At 37.6% G+C, this 22,908-nt stretch overlaps 1 protein-coding gene across 1 annotated transcript in view; it reads right to left on the bottom strand.

Annotated features, from left to right (window-relative positions):
* The window catches only part of COP13 (Proteasome component (PCI) domain protein), a 200,713-nt gene that overhangs the window by 72,071 nt on the left and 105,734 nt on the right, over positions 1-22,908 (bottom strand). Inside the window, exons 7-9 of the mRNA XM_089395832.1 lie at positions 3,028-3,117; positions 2,606-2,764; positions 2,317-2,438 (exon numbers count right to left, since the gene is read on the bottom strand). Of these exons, the coding sequence (XP_089251958.1) occupies positions 2,317-2,438; positions 2,606-2,764; positions 3,028-3,117 (371 nt within the window). The remainder of the gene's footprint in view (positions 1-2,316; positions 2,439-2,605; positions 2,765-3,027; positions 3,118-22,908) is intronic.

Genomic DNA, 22,908 nt, shown 5'->3' with positions numbered 1-22,908 from the left:
AGAGAGAGAACACATCACTAAAGATATTTTTTTGACCATGTCAAGATGCTAAAAAGGCCAAACATCAAGTGGGCCCTCAAAGATGCATGATCAAAAATAAATAAAATACTCCATTACATAGGAGAGTGTGCTCCATTTCCCAGCTAGAAAAATCCTCCAAGTGCACCCTCCAAGATGCATACATGATGAAAATAATAAAATACTCCCAAAGAATAGCTCTCCTTAGCCACCTCCAAATACAAGTGTGGTCTACACAGTGCATGAAGTTTGAACAAATGTGCAAACCCTCCATACATGTGAATCCCAAAGGTGGGCTGCTCCAACTAATATGCATGATTAAGTGTGCAAGACTGCCATCAAGTGGAGCACTTCAACTCTTCTTCCCTTCTGCTCTTTCTTCAATGTGTGATTTCCCCATTTTCAAGGGATTTTACAAGATGGGGTTTAACCATATCAAACCCTCAAAATGGCAAGTAACCATCCTCAAAGTAAACTAATTATGTTTTTGACCAAGTAAAACCCATCACATAATTAAAGAATGACACACCCTCCATAAATGTGCAACCACTACCTTGAAATAGCATGTGTGGACCCAAGGTAACATCCATCATGTGAAACACCTATAGTTTTGAACATGTTTCAAAAATAGCAACTAGGGCAAAGGCACACTAAGAAATAACTCCATAACACATCCATCAATACATAAAACACTCCCAACAAAGAGCACTCTTCAACCACCTCCTCAAAATACAAGTGTGGTCCACAAGGTGCATGAACAAATGTGCAAACCCTCCACATTGTAAATCCCTAACGCTTTGACAAGATGGGGTTTGACCATGTCAAACCCTCAAAATGGCAAGTAACCATCCTCAAAGTAAACTAATCATGATTTTAACCAAGTAAAACCCCACCACAAAATAAAAGAATGACTTCCAAGCCGCATACCCTCCACACTTGTTAATCCCAAAGCAGGTTGCTCCAACCAGTATGCGTAAGTGTGCAAGAGTGCCATCAAGTGGAGTGCTTAAACTCTTCTTCCCTTGCATTGTTTCTTCAATGTGTAACTTCCCCATCTTCAAGGACTTTCACAAGATGGTCAAACCCTCTAAATGACAAGTAATCATCCTCAAAGTAAACTAAATATGGTTTTGACCAAGTGAAGCCTCATTCACATAGTAAAAGAATGATTTCCAAGTGGCACACTCTCTATAAATGTGCAACCACTACCTTTAAATAGCATGTTTGGTCCCAAGGTAACATACATCATGTGAAACAACTACAATTTTGACAATGTGTCAAATACAGCAACCAGGGTAAGGGCACACTCATAATAACTCCATAACACATCCTCCAATGCTTAACAACCCTCCAACATTGTGCAATGAAGGAGTCAAGTTTCAACAATAATATCATAATCATTGACAAGGGGATAGCCCCGCCACCCCCACAAAACAATATAAAATATGATGATCTACCTCAACATGTTTGCCATTATAAAAAAAATTATTTCTAGCAAAACCCCACTATAGTACCAAAATAAAGCCCTAATGAAAAAAATATAAGGCTCAATCTAGGGACCTAGAGCACACCACCAAGGAAGAGTGTTTCACCACACCGCATCTACACCCTAGCAAAAGGAAACATAAGAAAGGTGTTAACTCCATCAAACAAGAAGTATGTTCCCACCACTTGAGAAACTTCAGGAGATCGAGGCTTGAGAAACTTCAGCTATAATTCTAACTTGAATTTCCAACCATTTTATTTTACAAAGTGCTACAGAAATGAATGCACCACAGGAAGATTATAAAGTGTTGTGAATGAGAGCTGTAAGTCTTATATTAAGGGAAAGATTTATGAGAAACATCTACTTACAATCTATTGGTGAAAATATACCATGTAAATATCTTTCCCTTTGTATAACAAAAGAACAATGACACTGGAAACTTCTCATATCAAGAGTTTTTCCAGTTTAAAATCAATCAGCTAAGTACAAAACATAAGAACAGCACCAAAAACTAAGATTTAGGCACCAACATGGATTCATTGTTTCAATTTTATTCACACCAAAAAAATATTATATTTTCCAAAAGACAAACAAATTGTCATAAGGATATTGGGAACTATTAAGAAAGGTCAACAAAAAAGTTAGAAACTATTGACAAGACAATAGGAAGTTATTGCAACCATAGCAAACAAATCTGATCCATACATGACCAAAATGACAGTCTAAACATTTACAATCCATGGAATTAACATTCATGAAAAAAACAAACAGTTGAACTACTCAAGCATTTAGGTTTTCTAAACATAGCATACCTCCGAATCGCAGTATCTATATATTCAGTCATCTGACATGTTTTGTACTGTTCAGGATCCTCATTGAAGCTCACCATCCCATCTTTCTGATTTATGGTTGCAAAAATCTCACCATCTTGAATCTGAATATATATTATTACAAAAAGGTACAGTTAGAGGCTACTTCAATTGGAACACGCCTCTATAGCATTTGCACAAAGAACTTGAAAATGGAATAATAGAAACTATAGGAATGGAAAACATTTTTCACAAGCAAATACACGAGACATTTCCAATAAATGGAAATTACCATCTGCAGAACATGGAGTTCAGCCTGCTTAGCAGTCTCCAACTGTACCGTACTTGCTATGTCTTGAAGAGAGAGGGTCAGATATGTCTGTGTCAATCTCTGAATATTCCGTTTATAAAGAGATGACAAAACTTGCTTGACTAACCCCAAATTACTATCCTGCAAATAGACCCAATAATCAGCTGATGCCTTAAAAAATAGATTTTGTGTCCTCAACAATGATTTCAGTGTATGAGAAACAGATAAAAGAGCAATATAGGAAAGCAATCAACAAGAGCACTCAATAGAAACAAAGGTTGCAGGATATAATGATTGACACCAAGATGAAAACTTCTTATTTGCCCCAACAAATAACTTTCACTAAATAGTAGTACTAATTTAGTAACTCCTTGTGATGAAACAAAATAAGATAGAGATCTCACATTATTGAACTTCTCTGTGTTCGTGTTGACACAAGCTTCCAATACAGAAATTTTCCCACTACTGTAGTTGTTTGCTAAATCAATGTAGGGCTACAAAAACAGCACAAATAAAAAGTTAGAAATTACAATTCAAAAGGTTTCTTTTGTTAACCTAGTTTCAAGCATTCAAGCAGATTCAATGATCGGAAATGGTCAGTCTCTAGTTATGCACACCTATTATTACGAGGATTCAACAAATGAATGGAAATCGCTCCTATTATATACACGGATTCAAAAAATGAATGGAAATCATTTACGTGTAATTCTTCATGAATTCTAAATAGGACAATCCACAACACAGAACATGTGGAATTAGTGACTATATAGTACTAATGCATAAGCTATGTCACCTATTGTGCATGCCTATTATCTACCTGGAGTTAAAGAATGAAAGAAAGATCATTTCTATGGACTTGCTCATGAATTCCAAGTAAGAATATCCACAACACAGAACATGTGCAGTGGAATTAGTGACCATATAGTACTAATGCATAAGCTATGCCACCTAAAAGAGAAAAATGGAAATGGTTTCTGAAACAGAAAAGACTTTCAGGATTTGGAATCAACATTTTCATACTTTTATGAAATAGGGAAATTAAAGAGATATTTTTATAATATATGCATAAATAGTAGAAAAAACTGTTGTGTTTTCATAAACTGTATAACTTAATTTCTTTTTGCTGCTGTTATTTCTGCATATTACATTATTGTTTTACTTGTTTTCTATTTTTCTACCGGGGGTTGAGTAACATATCACTTAGGGATTTTTTTAAACCAATTTTTTAGGGGCTGGCAATTCCCCTTCTGTACTAGAAACTGCCACGAAACATCCCAGAAACATTTCCTGGAAGTTCCCCTGTAGGGGACAGTTGGCACAAGTTCCCAGAGTGCTTCCCAGTCATTTTGCACTAGCTCCATATTTCGAAAATTCCACGTATAATGACACAAGTTTTGCTAACATAATGCAAAACCATCTATTAAAAAAGATTGCATACAGAAAACAATAAGATCCTATTGTACTTGAAATAGGACAATGCACCTAATGCTTTTCCAGATCCAGAAAGAATGGCAAAGAGTTTTTATGACTCCATCTTGCATTACAAACAAAAATTCTGTAGTTAATAAGAGAGAGAAATACAATGAACTAATTCCAGACAACAGTCACAGGGACTGGATTCAAAGGAGATCTTAAGATATGGTAAATAGTTTTTTATGACTCCATCTTGCATTACAAACAAGAATTCTGTAGTTAATAAGAGAGAGAAATACAATGAAGTTATGAACTAATTCCAGACAACAATCACAGGGACTGGATTGAAAGGAGATCTTAAGATTGGAATTGTGAATGGCAAAACAATCCACCCATAACCAAAGATGTCATCTTTCTATCCAAGTCCTGGCCCTTTTGGGAAACTCAAACTTCAGACTTCATTGTGTCCAACTCTAAACAGAGGGATTTTCGAAAGGAGTGGCTTAGTCAAGGACGTGAACAGTGTTTTGAACGCAACCTCTGCTGTGGACCTATACTCTGGAATCTGTAGTTATGCCAGCACTCAGCAAAAGAGGAGCTGGGGAAGAACTTTTTATGGCAGATTCACCCCAAGGAACGGTATGTGAGATTAAAAGGGGTAGGCAGCCCCAAATGTAATTAAAGTCTACTTGAATCCTTGTAATGTTAACACATGTCTGTTGAGAAATCAAATGTGAGATGACTATCAAAATTTGCGGACTATTACATATTAAATTTAGTAAAGTAGCCACAAATCTCTTTTATATTGGATAGTCTAGCCTTAATCTGGATTTATGAAAGAAGGTTTCTCTTTCCTGAAGGGGGCCTTTTATTATAGAGTTCAAATCAAGATGACAAAAAGATGATTCTGGATAACAGCCACTGGTTTGGGGGAAATGTTGTGCCCAAATCTGTGTTGATATCATTACTACTTCAAGAATGTAGTAATCAGGTGCAGAGCTTCCCATGAGTATAGTTCACAGCATTTCAGAAATTTACAAACCAAAAGAATCCTTTGAATGAAGGAGACACAGTTTAAAATGGCTTCAATAAAGTAGAGGACAAGAGAAGACCAGTTTAGGTAAGGGGCAAAAATCCTCACCGGAATAATGAGACTAGTGGAAAAGATTGCTCAAGGAGACTTCAGCAATCAATCCTCTTGTTTTAGAGTCTTCAGCGAATGAAGCAACAACACAACAGATATAACAGAGCCTATAGGGATCATCTGATCTCCTGATAACAAAAAGTAGAAGAAAAATCATTGAAAAAGAAACATGTTTAGGGTCAAAGAGACTTCAATAATCAATCCTCTTCTTTTAGAGACTTTAGTAAACATAGAAACAACATAGGAAAATATAGAAACAAATATGATCTGATCCATTGATGGAACAAAAGGAAATGGCCCTGGGCAGAAAAATGGAAATTTAGTTGTCCAAATACGAATCCCAACTTCCAAGAACAATATTTTGCTTATCTTGGGAATATATTGCCAGTCTATTTCTTTAGAGTACATGACAGCTACTTGTACATCTACAGTTAGGAAGATTTCTCCAAAACGGTTGCCAGCTTAGTAATGCTATATTTTTATCTTCGTAAATTCAATAAAGTCAAATTTCAGTAAGTGTGAATAGGAACTGCAAAACCAAGCTGCAAAGAAAGAAAAATAAGAGATCAAAAACAAATGAGGTTCTGAAAGTTTATTAAAATTTTTGCTACAGATCAGTAGGGCTTTCTCAGCTCAAAAGAGAAATTTTTAGAAAATCAACTTCATGTAAACAGTACAAGACTAAAACAGACAGTTATTTTGTAAAATCTTGAGGGACACAGACCATTGTAAAAGGAATCAGCCAAGACAGCAGCTCAGCCTTGCAAACTGAATAGCATGCTTGATAAGTCGGCGAAGAGTTAGGAAAGATTGGCTGATGTTGGCTCAGCATACACATGGGCTTCAACTGTTTATAAACATTGGTGTTTGGAAAAAAGCTTTGAATTTATAAACATTAGTGTTGGAAAAGAAGTTGGTCTTTTATCATTGTTAATGTGTTTTTCCATTTCAACAGAAACTACTGGTCTGACTTTAGGACAGCCAAGCTGGATGAATGTCTGAGAGTGAAGCAATATAGGAAGATTTCTTCCTCCAATAGGCTGGGTTCCATTATATCTATAAGCACTCACTTTTGCAAAGCATTAAAACACCACTACTTTCTTCTAGTTTTCCAGACTCTGGAATGTACCTCAGGGGATCGCTTTTTATCCAGAGCAATTTTTAATCCCCTGTTAACTAGAACATAACCACTCTACATCAGTGTGTAAATCCCATTAGTAACATCTTGGTCCAACTCTTTATTAAAGTGCACTACTCATTGGCACACATGTTCGTGGCGATTAAATTTGCTGGTGACTAGTTGTGAGCACTATGATTATATTTGAGCATTAACCTTTGTGCATACATGATGAGGTTGATTTAGCTATTCATGGTTAATTTTTATGTAATTTATCCAAATTAAGGTTAATAGCTAGTGCACTCTATTTTATATACTCCCTTTTCACAGCTAGATAAAGCTTTTACTAGTCGTCAACCCTGCTTCTAGGGCACAATTTTCTAGTAATGCAACATATTATCTGTTTCTTAGAGAGGTTGGAACACATCTCTATGACGCACTCTCTTGGGTTGATTGGACACATTTATGACATGGCATATGGAAGAGTATTCCATTGACGAGTTCCTAACTCCTTGGCACATTCGCGTACGGTGCATTACACATGGAGAAAATCATTGTCGTTCATTGAAAGCATGAGGAGCAACCTTGAAGGGCTAAGAGGCACCTAGGGCTTGAATGAAGTGGCAAAAGTCAAACAAAAAGAATTTTATTTCTTATGTTAGTGCGTTTTTGTATGTAGGCTCAAGTTGGCTTCGGGTAGAAGGCATGACCCTTGGTGGAAAGTGACACCACCTAGATCACTATAAGAAGAGATGAAGTGAAGATCATTTGGCATCGATCACAAGTGCAATTCATCTAAAGAATTGCCAAAGAAGCCACAGACCTCAAGGAGCCGAGTTAGCAAGGAGAAGGAAGGACAATTTTATGTCTTTATCTTGTGATATGGTTGGCCGAGTTCAAGGAGGGTTGTAGTATATGGCTGCTAGTTTGGCTAGTTGTGAGGCCATATGGCTTCGCAAGATCAAGTATCACTTCATTAGAGACTATGTCCAAAAGGGAGTTGTCAAGCTTGAGTACATTTCCACAAATGAGTAGGTAGCGGACATTTTCACCAAAGCCTTACCACGGGGAAAGCATGTCTACTTCAAAGACAAGATGGGAGTCGTGAGGAACACTTTCCTCGATAAGAGGGAGTGTTAAAATTTGGGTACCATAGGACAAGTGGTTCCCTAAGGCTTTGATCTTTGGCCTAGGGAAAAGTGTCCAAATTTATTTGTACTTTTCTCCTTAAGTGACTTTATAAGTGGTAAAGTCAATTTAATTTAAAAGTGACTTTATAAGTGGTAAAGTTACATTCTAATTTAAAAGTGACTTTATAAATGGTAAAGTTACATTCTAATTTAAAGGTGACTTTATTAAAGTCAATGAAGAATTAGAAAGTGAAAAAGTGACTACGGAAATAAAGGGCTAAGTGGGTTTTTATTTAAGTGGGTGAGTTAAAAAATAGAAAGTGAGAATTAAATGCACATTTATTCTTGTTAAAATTGGCAACTAGAGCCAAACTCCATGTCGGTCATCTTATTTATGGCAACTGATATTTTTCTTGGATCCCTCTCATCAAGAGGTGTAGGATTGATCTAAAGATCATCCTATTTCGATAAGTATTCAAGAAGTTATGAATTTATTTGTGTTATAAGACAATTCGTCAAGGTCGGCCAGCAACCAAATAAACCCCACATGTGCTCAACGTTTTAGTATAAAAGGAAATGACTTGAGAGTCATTTCACAAACACTTCTATCTTGATTTCTCTCCACTTGTATTGGGTTTTAGTGGAAGAGAAATCTAAGAGTGGAAGCCCTAGACGTTGGAGGAAGGGAGGCTGCCCTAGACACACAAGGAAGGTTGCCCTAGACGCATATGGAAGGCTGCCCTAGACGCAGATGGAAGGCTGCCCTAGACACACATGGAAGGCTGCCCTAAACGCAAATGGAACGTTGCCCTAGACACACATGGAAGGCTGCCCTAGACGCAGATGGAAGGCTGCCCTAGACACACATGGAAGGTTGCCCTAAACGCAGATGTAAGGCTACCCTAGACACACATGGAAGGCTACCCTGGACGCACATGGAAGGTTGCCCTAGGCATAGATAGAAGATTGCCCTAACGCAAACCTAAAGCAGCCCTAACGCTAGATGCCCTAATGCAATTGGAGCAAGGAAGGTTGAGGTAGGTCCGAGTTTGTTGACTGTTTTGGGTGAGGATATTAGAGAAGAAGAGTTGTAGCTCTTAGTCATTGCATGAGGCAAGAAGGATGGCTTGAGGTGACACATTGGAGCAGTCTTACTGTGCAAATCAAGCCGCAGACTAGTGGTGAGTTTCGTGATTGTTTTACACATGATATTGGGGTGTATATCTCTGTTTATAGGAACGCAGTAAGGGAAAATTACAGCAGTTGTTGGGAGAGAAGGACCTCCTAACTAGGTCGCTGTCATCTCTAAGGACAGCGAGGCAAACAGGGGTATTCTCCCTATATGTTAGGCTTGTTGGTGTGCCCTAACCAGTCAAGTACATGCACAGAACCCTAGGCAGAAATCAGCAGTAGCATGCAGCGAATTGAGGGTTGTTTGTGGACTGATAGTTAGATGCATGGGATAGCAAGGCAACTAGTACAGTAGTGCTAATATATGGGACAGCAAGGTACATAGTGTTGTCAAGATATATGGGACAGCAAGGTACATAGTGTTGTCAAGATATATGGGACAGCAAGGTACATAGTGTTGTATAGATACATGGGACAGTTGTGACATGGCAGCAAAGGCACATGGACAGCAGTAAGCATTGGGACAGCAGCAAGACATAGTGCTGCAATAGCAATTGGGACAACAGCAAGACATGGTGCTGCAATAGCAATTGGGACAGCAGTATGGTAAGCAAGGTGCAGCAAGCACATGGTGGCAAAACAAGGTGCAGCAATGGCACATGAGGGTACATGATGCAGTACAGTGATGGGTACTGTCATGATTGATGAAGCATGATAAGATGCAGCATTGTGATGATGGGTGCAGCATGGTGCAGCATGGTGAGGTGCAGCATGATGACGAGATGCAGCACGATGATAGGTGAAGGAGTCACCTTGGAGAATCAGTTGAAGCAGCATGTCTTCAACTGATCTCATGTATCATCTTCTTAGAGATGATCTATGCTCTTATCTAGATAAGTCAAAGTGTTGACTTCTGTTGTAAATGTACTATCTATCTCGCTCTCTGCTGAACTATTGAAGAACATATAAGAAGAATTGATCAAGGGTTTCCCCACATTGGGGTTTGTCCCTGGCTAGCACCACATCTTGTGTCCTCTTGTCTTGGCTTGTCTTCTGCGATTTATGTTTATGTTCTATCTGCAGCATAGTTTTAAAATTCAACCGATTCGAAACGGAAACGGCCGAGTTGATCCGTTTCATTGCCCAAAAATGTGACTCGGTGGAGGAAACGGTTCATTAGGCCGAGTCATGGCTGACTCGGCCAACTCAGCCGTTTCTGTATTGACTCGGCCGAGTCATAACCAGTGGCCTGTAACCCCATCAAAACAGTGATTTGACATTTTTTTAATGAAATTTTGAAGTGTTTGCTGATTGGTTTGAACTCCAATGTGTTTTATGAATTAGTTAAATGTTATTTGGGGTCCATTTCCCCCTCCCAAACCCTATTTAACACACTCAAATGCTCTCTACTATTGATATGCTATTCAAATTTCATGGTAATGTTAAATTCTTAAAGTAAAAGTGACATTCTCCTTAATCTTCATTTTCATCCTTTTACTTAAATTTTTAACATTACCATGAAATGACTCAGGATGTTTGAGAGTGGTTTCGGCCTCATTGGATTTCATATGGAGAAAGTAGAATTTTAGATTTCATTCAAAATCCAACAGACTTATCAGTTTTTTAGGATTTCAGGATTGGAGGATTGCAATGTTTCCATTGAATTTTGTCATGTATTAGGGTATGGAGCTCGTATTTAATCAAGAGCACCAATCCCTCTATGTACCTTGATGTTAGTGACATTGGTTGTCGAACTCCTCTGGGATTCGCTCCCAAACCAAGAGCTTCTGAAAATGTCGCTCCCGCTCCCGTTTTCACTCCTGCTCCCAAGTAACACAAAGAAGAGAAACCGTTTGGATCAAAAACGATTAAATGATCTAGTTTATGTCCAATACAACCTCCGGCTCAGACGAAACCATTTGCTAAACAAAAGACCTGATTCAGATCCCATTGTGTTGGAAGACATTGATCCAACATCAGGTTGGGTAGTGGAGAGTCGTCCAGCAGAGTTTTATCCTGATGAGGATCTTGATTTAGATTTAGATATTGAGACATCAGTTGAATTTGAACATGCTGTTCAGTTGAATGCAGATCCCAATCCACCAGCCTCAGTCTCACAGCCAGCAAGGACTCCAATTGTAGGTGCTTCCTCTACTCAGCCACGACAGAAGCGCAGCCGCATATCTATTCTATCTCAGCTTGCATCTGCTGCAGTTGCACAGCCTGCTAGTGGTACCACTTCTACAACTGCAGTTGGAGATGAAGATGATGAGGAGGAGCCATGGGGCCCCTTGTCTGACTCTGATGATGATCCAGAGATTGATCGACATGATCTTGGCTCCTCTGGCAGTAGCTACTAGCCAGTAGCTGTAGTACTAGTACTGGAGTCTGGTCACAGTATACTTTTGTTGTAGAGGCCATTTCTAGCCTCCTTGGTTATGTGTTTTTTGTTTTGAGTCTTTGATCATGTATGACAGTTGACTATGTATTGCCATTGGGTACCATTTTGATATAATGGATTGGTTCATGAGCCTACTTTGATCATATGTTGTCTTCCATCTATATTATAATGCTGTGTGTTTGGAAACATGAATGAAAATCTTTAAAATTATGTTTTTTTATTAAAAAAATAAATATTTAATGTATTTTTTACAACGACCGAGTCATTGAAATCAAGTCGGCCGAGTCATTACCGTTTCGGAGTCGGAGTCGGAGTCGATCCTCGGCCGAGTCGGAGTCGGAGTCGGAGTTTTAAAACTATGATCTGCAGTTTACTTTAATGCTGATGTGATTGCTAATCTAGAAAAGATATTGAGCTAACTGTGAAAATTAAAATAAATTGCTCTAGGCATAGAACATACCTAAACTTAACAATTATCATCCCTAGATCTAAATGAATCTCAGCTTAGGGTAACCCAAAAGGTCATTTAGAGTAAAAGGAGAAGAGAAGAGGAAAAGATTATTCATTCTTTCATGAGCATTTGAGAGAAAGAGAAGAGAGAGCAAGGAGAAAATTTATGAACAGTGAAGAAGTGAAGGAGATCAGCGAGAAGACATTTCGGCAAATCTTGGCAGCAGCATTTATTGGCACACATCCCAAGGCAAAGCCGTATAGCAAGAGAAAGGCACAGAAATCGAGAATGAAGGACAACATAGAGATCGAGGAAGAGGGACAGTAGCAAGGGCACAAATTTTGAGGCAATTGTACTGCTGAAATCTGTACGGTCCGTAATGTCCTTACAGCAAGTTTTGGGCACGTTTTTCGAGGCAAGTCATACAACATTTAATGTTGTTTTATTGCTGGAAAAAATTTTGTTTTGGCTGTTTGCTGATTGGCATGATTTTCGAAGCAAAGTTCAAGCACGAAAATTGAGATAAGTTGTAATTTCTGGTTGCTGGAATTTTTACTGTGTATTTCAATTTTTCTGTAAAAGAATTTTCAAAAATAAAGAAGAGCTCTCAAACTGGTTTTCCCCAAGAGTTGTAAGGGGTTTTTCCAGGGTCACATTGACCAAAAATCACTGTGTTATTTTCTGTGTGTGGATTTCATAATTTTGCTATGTTGTATTTCTACAATTTCAGCGATTGTGAGTTCTCTAAATTTGTGTTTTCAGAAAATATTGTTATTTCCAGTTTTTAGAATTTTTATCATGCTTGGATTTAAAACTAAATGCATGGAGTAATAAGGAAAACTGATAACCGGAGTGGGGGTTGAAAATTCTTCAAAAGTTTCCTTAATTTTCTTTGACCTAATAAAATTTCTCTCTTCTGGACTAGTTTTCCCTCTAGGGTTTTGTCCAAGAGCATTCCCCAAAATATGTGTCAAAGGGTGTGATTGTTTATTGTTCTGTTCAACTACAAATACTTTCCAGACTTAGTCATTTATATTTCTACTCACTCATGACAACTGAATGTGTTAAAAATCTGCATTATTGTTGAATAATTATTGGAGTCAAAAATCAGAGTTTGCCCAAGTGCTTGACGAAATGTCTACACGGGTTTAATAGCATGTAGGTGAAATTTCTTCATGGTATCAGAGTCAGGTCTTTGATGTTCAATAGACTGTGTTTTTGGCACAAGGAATATTGCAGGGATTGCACCGGTTTTGCTTAAAAAAATAAAGGGAAGTGGGGGATCTACTTCTATGAAGGACATGAGAAAAGTGACATGTTTGCATCTCACAAGACCGGTCACTATGCAAGCCAGTTTCCATACAAGAAGAAGAAAAAGGCTCAGGCAACAATAGTAGCATCAACTAAGATTGATGACTTTGCTGAGAAATTTGAGAATGAGTTCTCTTATTGCTTGTATTTCGAACAGCAATACAACTGTGTAGGAGGACAGTGAGCTATGGCTAGTGGAAATTAGAGCATCCAGTCACATGACAGGATGAGGTCAGTGTTCTATAGTATTTCGGAGATAGGCTCAGATTCCCAAATGAGTTGTGGAGCTAGTACCTTGCATGCTATAAAGGGGGTTGGATGTGTTAGATTCCAGCTAGGGTCAGGAGAACTTTTGGAGGTGAGAGGGATGTTATTTATTCCAAGGTTGATGGTAGATGTGGTCTTAGTATCATCCTTTAATGATAATGAATATAGAGTTTTGTCTGAGATGGACAGGTGCTTCTATGTTCAAAGGGAGCGACCTTGGACGCAGCGATAGCATTTGGCATCAGACAGGGGCAGTCACACACGTTGTTGGGATAGCTTGTGGGGGTATCCAAGGGAATCTTGGATACAAGATTAGTGTCGGGTACTAAGAGGGGACAGCGAACTAGGAAGAGTGATTCATCAGGCACTGCCAGGAGATTCAGTTGGTATGATATGGCATTGATAGATGCTCAAGAGTATGATAGGACTCCTCGGAGCATGGTTAGCAATGATAGGTTCTCAACTTTGGTTTCAGGGCAAGTAGTAGGATAGGCTTCAGGGTCAGAGGGAGCAACTACAGGTATTGAGATGGGCTTCGAGACAAATTCTGGTGGTGGAGATGCTAGAGGGAGTATTACTTTTTGGTAGCTCAATTATACTTCTACATTGACAGTGCATAGCATACAGAAGTGACTGAGCACATTTCTCTCTCTCTAGGCACTTTATAAAGTGATTTTATAAAGTTGGAAAATGTACATTTTATATTAATGGCTAAAAAGTGACTTTTATCAAGTGAGTGTAACTTTATAAAATTGTGTCACTTAGGTGATTTAAGTGGGGCCCAATGTGAAATTAAGCCATGACGGTTGATCTCGATATGGCCAAAATGAATCTGAGCCATTGAGATCTAGAAAAGCGAGAGGAAGAGGCAGTTTTTCTTCATTTAATGAAGAGTGAGAGAGAAAGGGAGTAGGAGCTGAAGAAAGTTTAGGAAGGAGCGGCAAGGAAAGTAGAGCTGGGCACATATATCTAGGAGAGATTGGCACATTTAATTCTGGCTGTACATTGAAATCTAGGCACATTTTTCAAGGCAAAGGGCACAGAAATCAAGGCAGAAATTTTCTGTTCTGCTGGTACAGTTTGAATAATAGTGATACAGCAGCTGGCACAATTTTCTAGGAATCCATATGCTGTCAAACTAGGATAGACTTGGCACAGAAATCGATGTATTTCTTGCACGTTTTCCTAGGTGTTTGGCACAGAAATCGGGAGAAGACTCAGTGAGATAAGTTGACTATTAATTGCTGGAAATTTTCCTGTGCATTTCTCTGTAAATTTTCTGTGAGCTCGTGAGCTCAATAAAATTTCTCTCTTGTGGACTGCTTTTTCCTCCGGAGTTTCTCCAGAGGCATTGCCCAAAATATTTGCATCAAATAGTGTGATTATTTATTATTCTGTTATGCTGCAAATATTTTCAAGACTTAGTCATTTGTATTTCTTCTCATAAATGACAGTTGAATGTGTGAAAAAATTGTATTATTGTTGAATATTTATTGGAGTCAGAAACCAGAGTTTACCTAAGTGTTTGAAAAAATGTCAACAAGAGTTTAATAGCTTGTAGGTGAAATCTCTACACACGTTCTCATGTCGTCCTTGCCTGTTGGCTTTAGACTCCTCCCAAGTCTCTGCCTAGATGCAATCGTAGCAAAGCCCCTTGTTGTCGCGCAGATTGGCACGACAACGCTCGGACCGGGGGCTATCACTCTGATCCCCGATCCCTCCGTTTGAGCCTGTCTCCCGCGGCTAAGGGGGGTAGACCCTGTGAGATGATGTGACCAACTGTCAACCAGTTGGTTGGGAGACACGAGACACGATGTAAAAAAAGCACGCGATGATTTGGTTAATTTAGCAGACCAGTGCCTTGTGGAATCAATGCTTAAATGATTACTTTTTAAATGATAAAGAAACATGGACCATAAACAGCAACCATCTAGCATTAGCTAAATCATGTGACCAAAATGATACCCGGCAACTGAAAATTTGAAGAGATGAATGCTTTTAATCACCACGAGAATCATAAACCATTAACAGATATCAATTTCGCATCTCGGCTTGAAAAAACTTTAGATCTCAGCAATAAAGATATATCGCGAAAAACCACTGAATCTGGCAAAATAACTTTCCACAAAATTTTTATATTTTTCAAATTTTTTTTTTTTTTTTTTTAAATGAAATCTAGAAATTATTAAAACTAAACTATAAAACTAAGCCTAAATTAAAAATTTAATTCCTAGACTAAAACAGCACTATCAAAATCTAAAATTAAAAGTTTATTCTAAATTAAATCTAACCTAAATGAAAAATCTAAATTAAAATTTTTTTAAAAAATTTACAAAATCTAATCTAAAAATAAAATGAACCTTTTCATATTTTTATTTTTTATTTTTTTTTATTTTTCACATTTTCAAAACGGAACTTTATATTAAAATCTAATTATTTAAAAAAAAATTTAAACCAAAGTCTAATTAAACTAAAATCTAACCATTATGAAAATTAAACTAAGGTCAAAATTCTAAAATCTAAATCAAAACTAAGCGTAAAAATTTGGAAAACGAATTGAACGAAAAATGAACCATCCAAACCCTACGCTATCCTTCAAAATGAAACCAAACTCAGATGGAAACCCGACTTACCATTTATGCAACCACGCAAACACATTTTATATATATGATACCTGCTACGATGGCTAGATCTGGCCCGTAACTACAAATCGTGGATTGCCCTTCGACGGCCGACACAGAAAAACGCGAGTGTTTGCAGGTGGAGTTTCGGGCATACAGCAACCATGCCATATTGATTTACCAGATCATTTCGACCTCGGTGATAATCGCTGTCAGTGGATATCGAAAACATGATGCAGAGGACTTTGACGCTAGGCAACCCGAATGCTTACCAAATGGGACATAACACGCAGATCCGACAGTTTCAAAGGCGGAAGAAATGAAATAGAAATGCAGCGCGGAGGTAACACGCAGGGGGAAATGGATTCAATATTTGTTGCAGGTGAAGGTCGATAATACACAAAACTGAACACGTTTTCAAAAAAATTTCGACCAGCACAGGTGACGGTGGCCAGAGGAAGAATAAAAATCGATTTGAGCTTGCACTCTGTCACTTTCTTACGGCTTCGATGCCCAGGACCACAGATTGCAATCATACAGTTATTCGAGCTTCTCTTGCAGGCATACAATAAGTCGATATATGGATTTATGAAACCAACAGAAAATGAATATGATTTTTTATTTTTATTAAAGACTGAGAAATGGTTAATCATAAACACCAAGACGCGGATAAACTGAAACCGCGATGAAAATTACCTCCCACGTTACCTGGCTACCGACGCGTATATACCCGAGTGATGGCCTTGACAGCAGCAATCGGTATCGGAAATGAGAACCCGGTGACAGTGCGTTTGCTTGGCCCGTGCTTCAGAACTTTATCGGTGGCTGGGAACTTCTTTTATAAATGCTTCTTGATGAAAATCCTGTAGCCTCAAACACAAGAAAACAAAACCCTAGTGAAGACTGAATAAAACAAAAATTTGAAAAACCCTTAAAAAAATGAAACCCTAAGACAGCTTAATAATTTACAGATTTGGCCTCTGAAATGCCAGATTTAACAATAAGAGCAGCAATATTTTCAATATATCAGAAATTTTTGAACTTCACTGTGAACAGAAAGAAAATCTCTCAATGTAAAACAGAAAAGAAACTTTAAATGATTAACCCAGGGCACAATCAGCTGGGCTCTGCACAGAAGAGCCTGCGGGAGTTGGCTGGTTCAGCCGAGAACTTCCCCGAACGCCCACAAAATTTCCTTCAAAAAATGTTTTCCTGCACATCTCAAGCAACCCTCAGCAAAGAGAGAGAGAAAGCTGCTAGATCTCAGGAAATAATGGAGATACCTGCCATTATTTCAGAAACCCTAGCAGCCCTCAAACCCTAGCAGGTGAACAAGATACCTGTGCTCACACTACTCTAAAAAAAAACAAGCTATGATTAATGGCTGAAAACTGAAATATGCAGAAAATTAAAGATCTCACAGCAATCCCAGAGAGTAACACCAGCCAGTTTGAACCCCAAAGTCTTCTTTATTAATCAGAAATCAGATTACAAGAGAGCTTTCAGTACAGACTCACAGATCAGATGATTTGAAATGACCCCCTAAGACCCTATATAAAGGAAATGATCCTAACGGCTAGTTCGAGTGATCCATGTAGAAATGATCTCGACCGTTGATGAGGATCAAGACATCTCTTGATCTCATCCGTCGATTAACTTAAAATATTATTATTTTATTAGTTAGGGTTTTTGCTTCATTTTTTAATTTTTTTTTATTATTTTTTATTATTTTATTATTTTTATTCATTTTTTAATTTTTTAATTCATTTAACATGGATCACTGAACTAAGCTTTCGGAAACATCACCTAGGACCTAGGACTTAGGACTCATGAGGGGATTTAAAACATTTCTCGACCCTCAGGACACATTACATCATGACTTTTACAAAATTACATCTTAAGGGACAAACCCATTTAATACAGACCCTCACAAAACACCCAGTTCTGCGACACAACTATAATCTAGCAGATTTAACACACTAGGATTTTCCTAAAGTTCTAATGACAAAATCAATCCCGGCTTTGGGGTCAGGTTTGAAGGAAAACTCTGCCGATCCGTGGATCGGTGAGACGAAAAACCTTCCGGGACGTAGATTATCATCAGAAAGTTAGGTCCACCTAGGCAAAATACATACATGACTCATGTCTGCTAGGATTATTTACAATTAATACATGCAGACTGGGTTTACAATCAAAAAGATCAAGCTGCTGATGATGGCAGGATGGCACGGACATGCTGATCAGGTGCTGCTTCTTTTTGTCAAGAAAAACGGGGTGCACTGCATGGGTAGTTGACCAGTAGGGGTCAACACCCCTAAAAAGTGGGAACTTTCTCCCAAGCACAAATACTCCTGACAAATGGTTCCCAAGGCTTTGAGAAACCATTCAATGCCATATTAACTAACTATACATTGGAAACTTTCTCCCCTACTAATACAAGTTGACCAATTCATCTATCTGACTGATCCTCATGAGGTAGCTAGAAACATTGTCAAATTTGGACATCTGCACAGATCTAAGCTTATTTCTCAATATCATTTTCCTGTTCATGGTGTCGCTCTGAAAAGGACCCACTAAAGCGTCGAACATTTCTCTAGCCGATTATTCCTCAAACAAGTGAACAATTGGATGATCTGTCATTGCATCTGAAGCAACAAAATTATAGCTTGTTGACTTTAAATGTAAAATACACAAATGTATTTTATAAATAATATTTTATTAATATATATATAATGTATAAGGATGTTGAATGTTACAATGAGGCCCTGCTTATATACCTAGGCAAGTTTCCTTTCATGATTGGGTATGTCTTTTAGACATGCCTTTTCACTTAACTAATGACTATTTGAATAATCATTATTTTGATTATTAATGTTTATTTATATCTATTTTATATAATTTTATATTCATAACATTGCCTCTCTCTTCAAGAAGCTTTGTCCTCAAAGCTTAATCGTTAATAACTTCTTCCTTGCCCACATCTTTTCCGGCATGTGTAAGTCATCGGTACTATTGTCTTGGAATTAGATCCCTTAGAGAGAGAGATATATATATAGATTATTTTAATTTTATTTTATTTATTATATATAAATTAATTAATTAATTTTTTAACAAAGTAACTTTATAAGTTTATAAAGTAACTTTAATAACATTTATAAAGTAACTTTATAGTTAATATTTATGTTATTTTACTAATTTATAGTTATGTTTATTTTAGTTCCTAAATTACTACCCATCGGACATATGCCAACGGCTTGTCTCTTTCAATGGTTGCATCGCAAATCTTCATCACAGATAACTCATGCGGCATCTGTGTTCACTAATCCAAGAAATCCTCTCCAGTTTTAATCACATCCATTGTGTACAAAGACGACGCTATTTCAAAAACCTGTGCTTCAACACCCAATCACTCTTCCCAACCAATTTTCAATCCCTCATTATCCACCGTACTCACTCTCTCTCTGACACTAAATCCACTGGCCTTCACAATCTCCTCAACCTTCGATATAATCATTGAAACCGGCTGATTGGTCATGAATCTTAGTAGCCTTCTTGAATCCCCGAACCAAGGAGCGAGATCCAGTCCTTTGCCCCATGAAGCCAATAGACCAAAGGCATTCAGGAATGAGGGATTCGGTTCAGTCTCCATATCTATGAAGGGCAAATCTACATCCAAAGGGCATGAGCTTTCAATGAGATCTTGGTGACACAATGATAGATTCTAATCCTCGAAGCCCTCTCTGAACCAGGGTAGCTCAATGATCACAAGAATGGTGATCTGGGTGTTAGGGTTAGGATGAAACATTTGAAAAAGAAGCTCACGAACTTCACCTACGAAGCAAGGCCTCTCGCAACTGTATTGTGTGTTCATCATTCTCTTGTACATGGCAGGCAAATTGTCATGACCAAATGGTAAACACCCAAACCTAAGTTCGTATAGAATTACTCTACATGACCATATGTCTACGTTGCGAGCATCGTAACCCTTCTGCCTTAAAACCTTGGGCACGCTGAACCCAAAAGTGTCGCACAGTATGTGAAACATTCCATCCTTCCCCACCTGCTCGCGAATAACGCTCAGCCCGAAATCCGCAACCTTGAGGTTCCCCTTATCATCTTAAAGTAGGTTTTCAGTTTGGATGTCTCTGTGACAAATTCCCTTTCTGTGACAAACGTCAACCGCGTTGATCAGCTGCTGGAAATATTTCCTTGATATATCCTCCAGGTAAGTCCGTTTTTACGGGTAGCGAACTTTATTTTGTTTAGTAGGGTTTCATCGCTAACATACTCCATCACAAAATATATATTTTCTTTGTTGGCCATCACTTCGTAGCAAGGTTGCACGAAACGGGGAAACGGGTGCGAGTTTCCGAAACGGGAAGCGATACGAAACGCGACCTCCCCAAATTTTGGAAACAAGGAAACGCGAATATATATATATATATAGATATAGAGATATTAGGACATTTAAGAAATATGTTCAATCATAAAGCATATATGATACATTTTAATTTATTACATTATGATAAAACTGTCAATTGTCAATGCATAAACTATAAGTATCTAAATTTGCATCACATTTACTCATGAATAATCACATAATGAAAATAGAAATATCCAAAATCAGCCACGAGAAATTTCTAATTTCTTGTCTCGTGCTTGATTGGGAGTCTCCTCCTACATAGTTGAACGACCTTAATGCTCTTGATTAAATACAAGTTTCATACCCTAGTACCCTACATTCTCTTGATTATTGGGTGTTTCCCCTGCATAGAGGGCTTGGTTCTCTTGATTAAATACAAGTTCCATACCCTAGTACATGATAAAATCCACTGGAAACATTGCAATCCCCCCAATCCTAAAATCCTGAAAAACAAATAAGTCTGCTGGATTTTGAGTGAGATCTAAAATTCTACTTTCTCCATATGAAATCCAATGAGGGCGAAACCACTCTCAAACATCCTGAGTCATTTCATGGTAATGTTAAAAATTTAAGTAAAAGGATGAAATTGAAAAATAAAGGAGACTATCACTTTTACTTTAAGAATTTAACATTACCATGAACTGTATATCAACACTAGGGCAAAAGTTCACTTTTATAACTTTAGACAGGCATCTGGAAGCAACTAGAAGTCACTATGCTAACGTAAGAATAGATTAGAAAACAAATAAAATAAAAAATAAATAAAAAAACAAGTAAATGCTGAAACGTGGGTCGTACGGCCCTGAAACACGTTTCAGGCCGTACTGGCCATGTTTCAGTTTCGTGAAACGTGGCAGTACGACCTGAAACGCGTTTCAGGGCCGTACCAAACGCGTTTCAGCGTTTCGTACCCGTTTCCGTACGGAAACGCCCTTCTGCCCCACGTTTCCTGCAACATAGCTTCGTAGAGTTGCACAATGTTGGGATGCTTTAGTGTTCTCACAATAGAGAATTTTGTCTTGATGCATTCTACCCATTCCTTCTTCTCGTGAACTTTTTCTTTGTTGGTATACCTTAGCGAATCCCCCTCTTCCCAAGATTATGTCCCATTTATACTTCCCCAACAATATATTCTCATCTTCATATCCAATTTCTTTCAAGAGATCAAAATAATAATCAGTCTTTGCAATTTTACTCAGTCATGTATCAACATCTTCCGAGTATTCACTTTGGAACTCTTCAAATCAATGTTTCTTAGTTCGAACTTGCTGAGATTCATCGTCTTCCATAGCTTCATATTGATCTTCATAAACATAATTATTATCCCCATCACTACTTTCATTTGAATCAAAGGATGAGGAATGAGGAATATCAAGAGAAATATTAAGAGGGGAGCTGCTAAACTCTATAGGAGACTCCTCCGAATTTTTTGGTAATTCCTTTGACTTTTCTTTCCTCTATTCATTTTCACTTTCATCATCTTTTTCAGCTTTTTCAACAGTCTCCGAGCTAGCAGGCTCATCTTTATCACCATCATGATTGATATCATTCTCATCCACATCAAGATCAACTTCATTTGGATCATCATCTTGATATATATCATACTCATCCACATCAAGATCAATTTCTTCAATATCCTATTCTGCATCATTTTCTTGGTTAGAACATTCTTTAATGTTAGTCTCCTTTAGACATGTTGTAATTTTTGCACTTGATTTTGCTAATCGCTAAAACGTTTCTTGAATTTTACTTAATTTCTCAATGAATTCAGGGCGAAAACTTAACAGCATATTGTGTGGCGGATAATGTTCAAAGACTCGCATGGCTTTGATACCACTGAAGCAACAAAACTGTAGCTTGTTGACTTTAAATGTAAAATACACAAATGTCTTTTGTAAATAATATTTTATTAATATATATATAATGTACAAGGATGTTGAATGTTACAATGAGGCCCTACTTATATACCTAGGCAGGTGTCCTTTCATGATTGGGTATGTCTTTTAGACATGCCTTTTCACTTAACTAATGACTATTTGAATAATCATTATTTTTATTACTAATGTTTATTTATATTTATTTTCTATAATTTTATATCCAAGAACACCCATTGGGCTTATCTGCTTCTCATGAGCTATCGATTGGTGTGGACCTGCCAGTGAAGAAACTACTTGGTTAACATTTTCCCAAAGGTCATTTTCCTTCAAAAGCATAACCCTTGCTTTCTATGACAGGAAGTTGGATTTCCATCCAATCCATCGTTGAATCTGAGACTTGTTGCCATGTTTCAGATCTCAACAAATTGTCGTGCAATTGTGCTTCATCCTTCAAGCACCCACAAGATTTACTACTTGTTTATAGACCTGCTATGATCTGTAGTACAAACCAATGTTGCGAACACCACGATCAAGATTAAATCAGCGAGGGTCCGAAATTGGAAAAAAATCGTAAAAATTGGGATAAATCGGTAAAAATCAGCATAATTAAAAAAAATTACAAAAATCAAGATTTTTTGGGAAAAAATTGCAATTTTTTTGAAAATCAAAAAATCGCCGATTTAATCGTTTCAGGAAAAAAATTGTGATTTCGCAACACTGGTACAAACTTGAAAATTGGCTTCCTCTTTAGAATGTGAGCTTTGATACCATGTTAATTTTTCTCAACCAGTCCTTAGGCAAATTACTACCTAGTGATTTCCTTGCTAAAAAATAAATGTTAAATTTAGCTCACTAAATAAAATGCACAATACAACAGAAGCAAATGAAACCAATTTTTCACATGCATAGAGAAATATTTGTCTTTTAAATCAGCTTCTCGTTAAAATAACTTCAAAGCTTTGAATCAATTCCTCGACGAGATTTTTTGATCGGAAGGGG

Source organism: Pinus tabuliformis, chromosome 1_2 (assembly GCF_031772625.1).
Source record: "Pinus tabuliformis cultivar Carrire ecotype Pingquan chromosome 1_2, CPIR1, whole genome shotgun sequence".
Taxonomy (NCBI): domain Eukaryota; kingdom Viridiplantae; phylum Streptophyta; class Pinopsida; order Pinales; family Pinaceae; genus Pinus; species Pinus tabuliformis.
The sequence above is the reverse complement of the archived record's forward strand: the minus strand, read 5'-3'. Positions and strand labels throughout refer to the sequence as shown.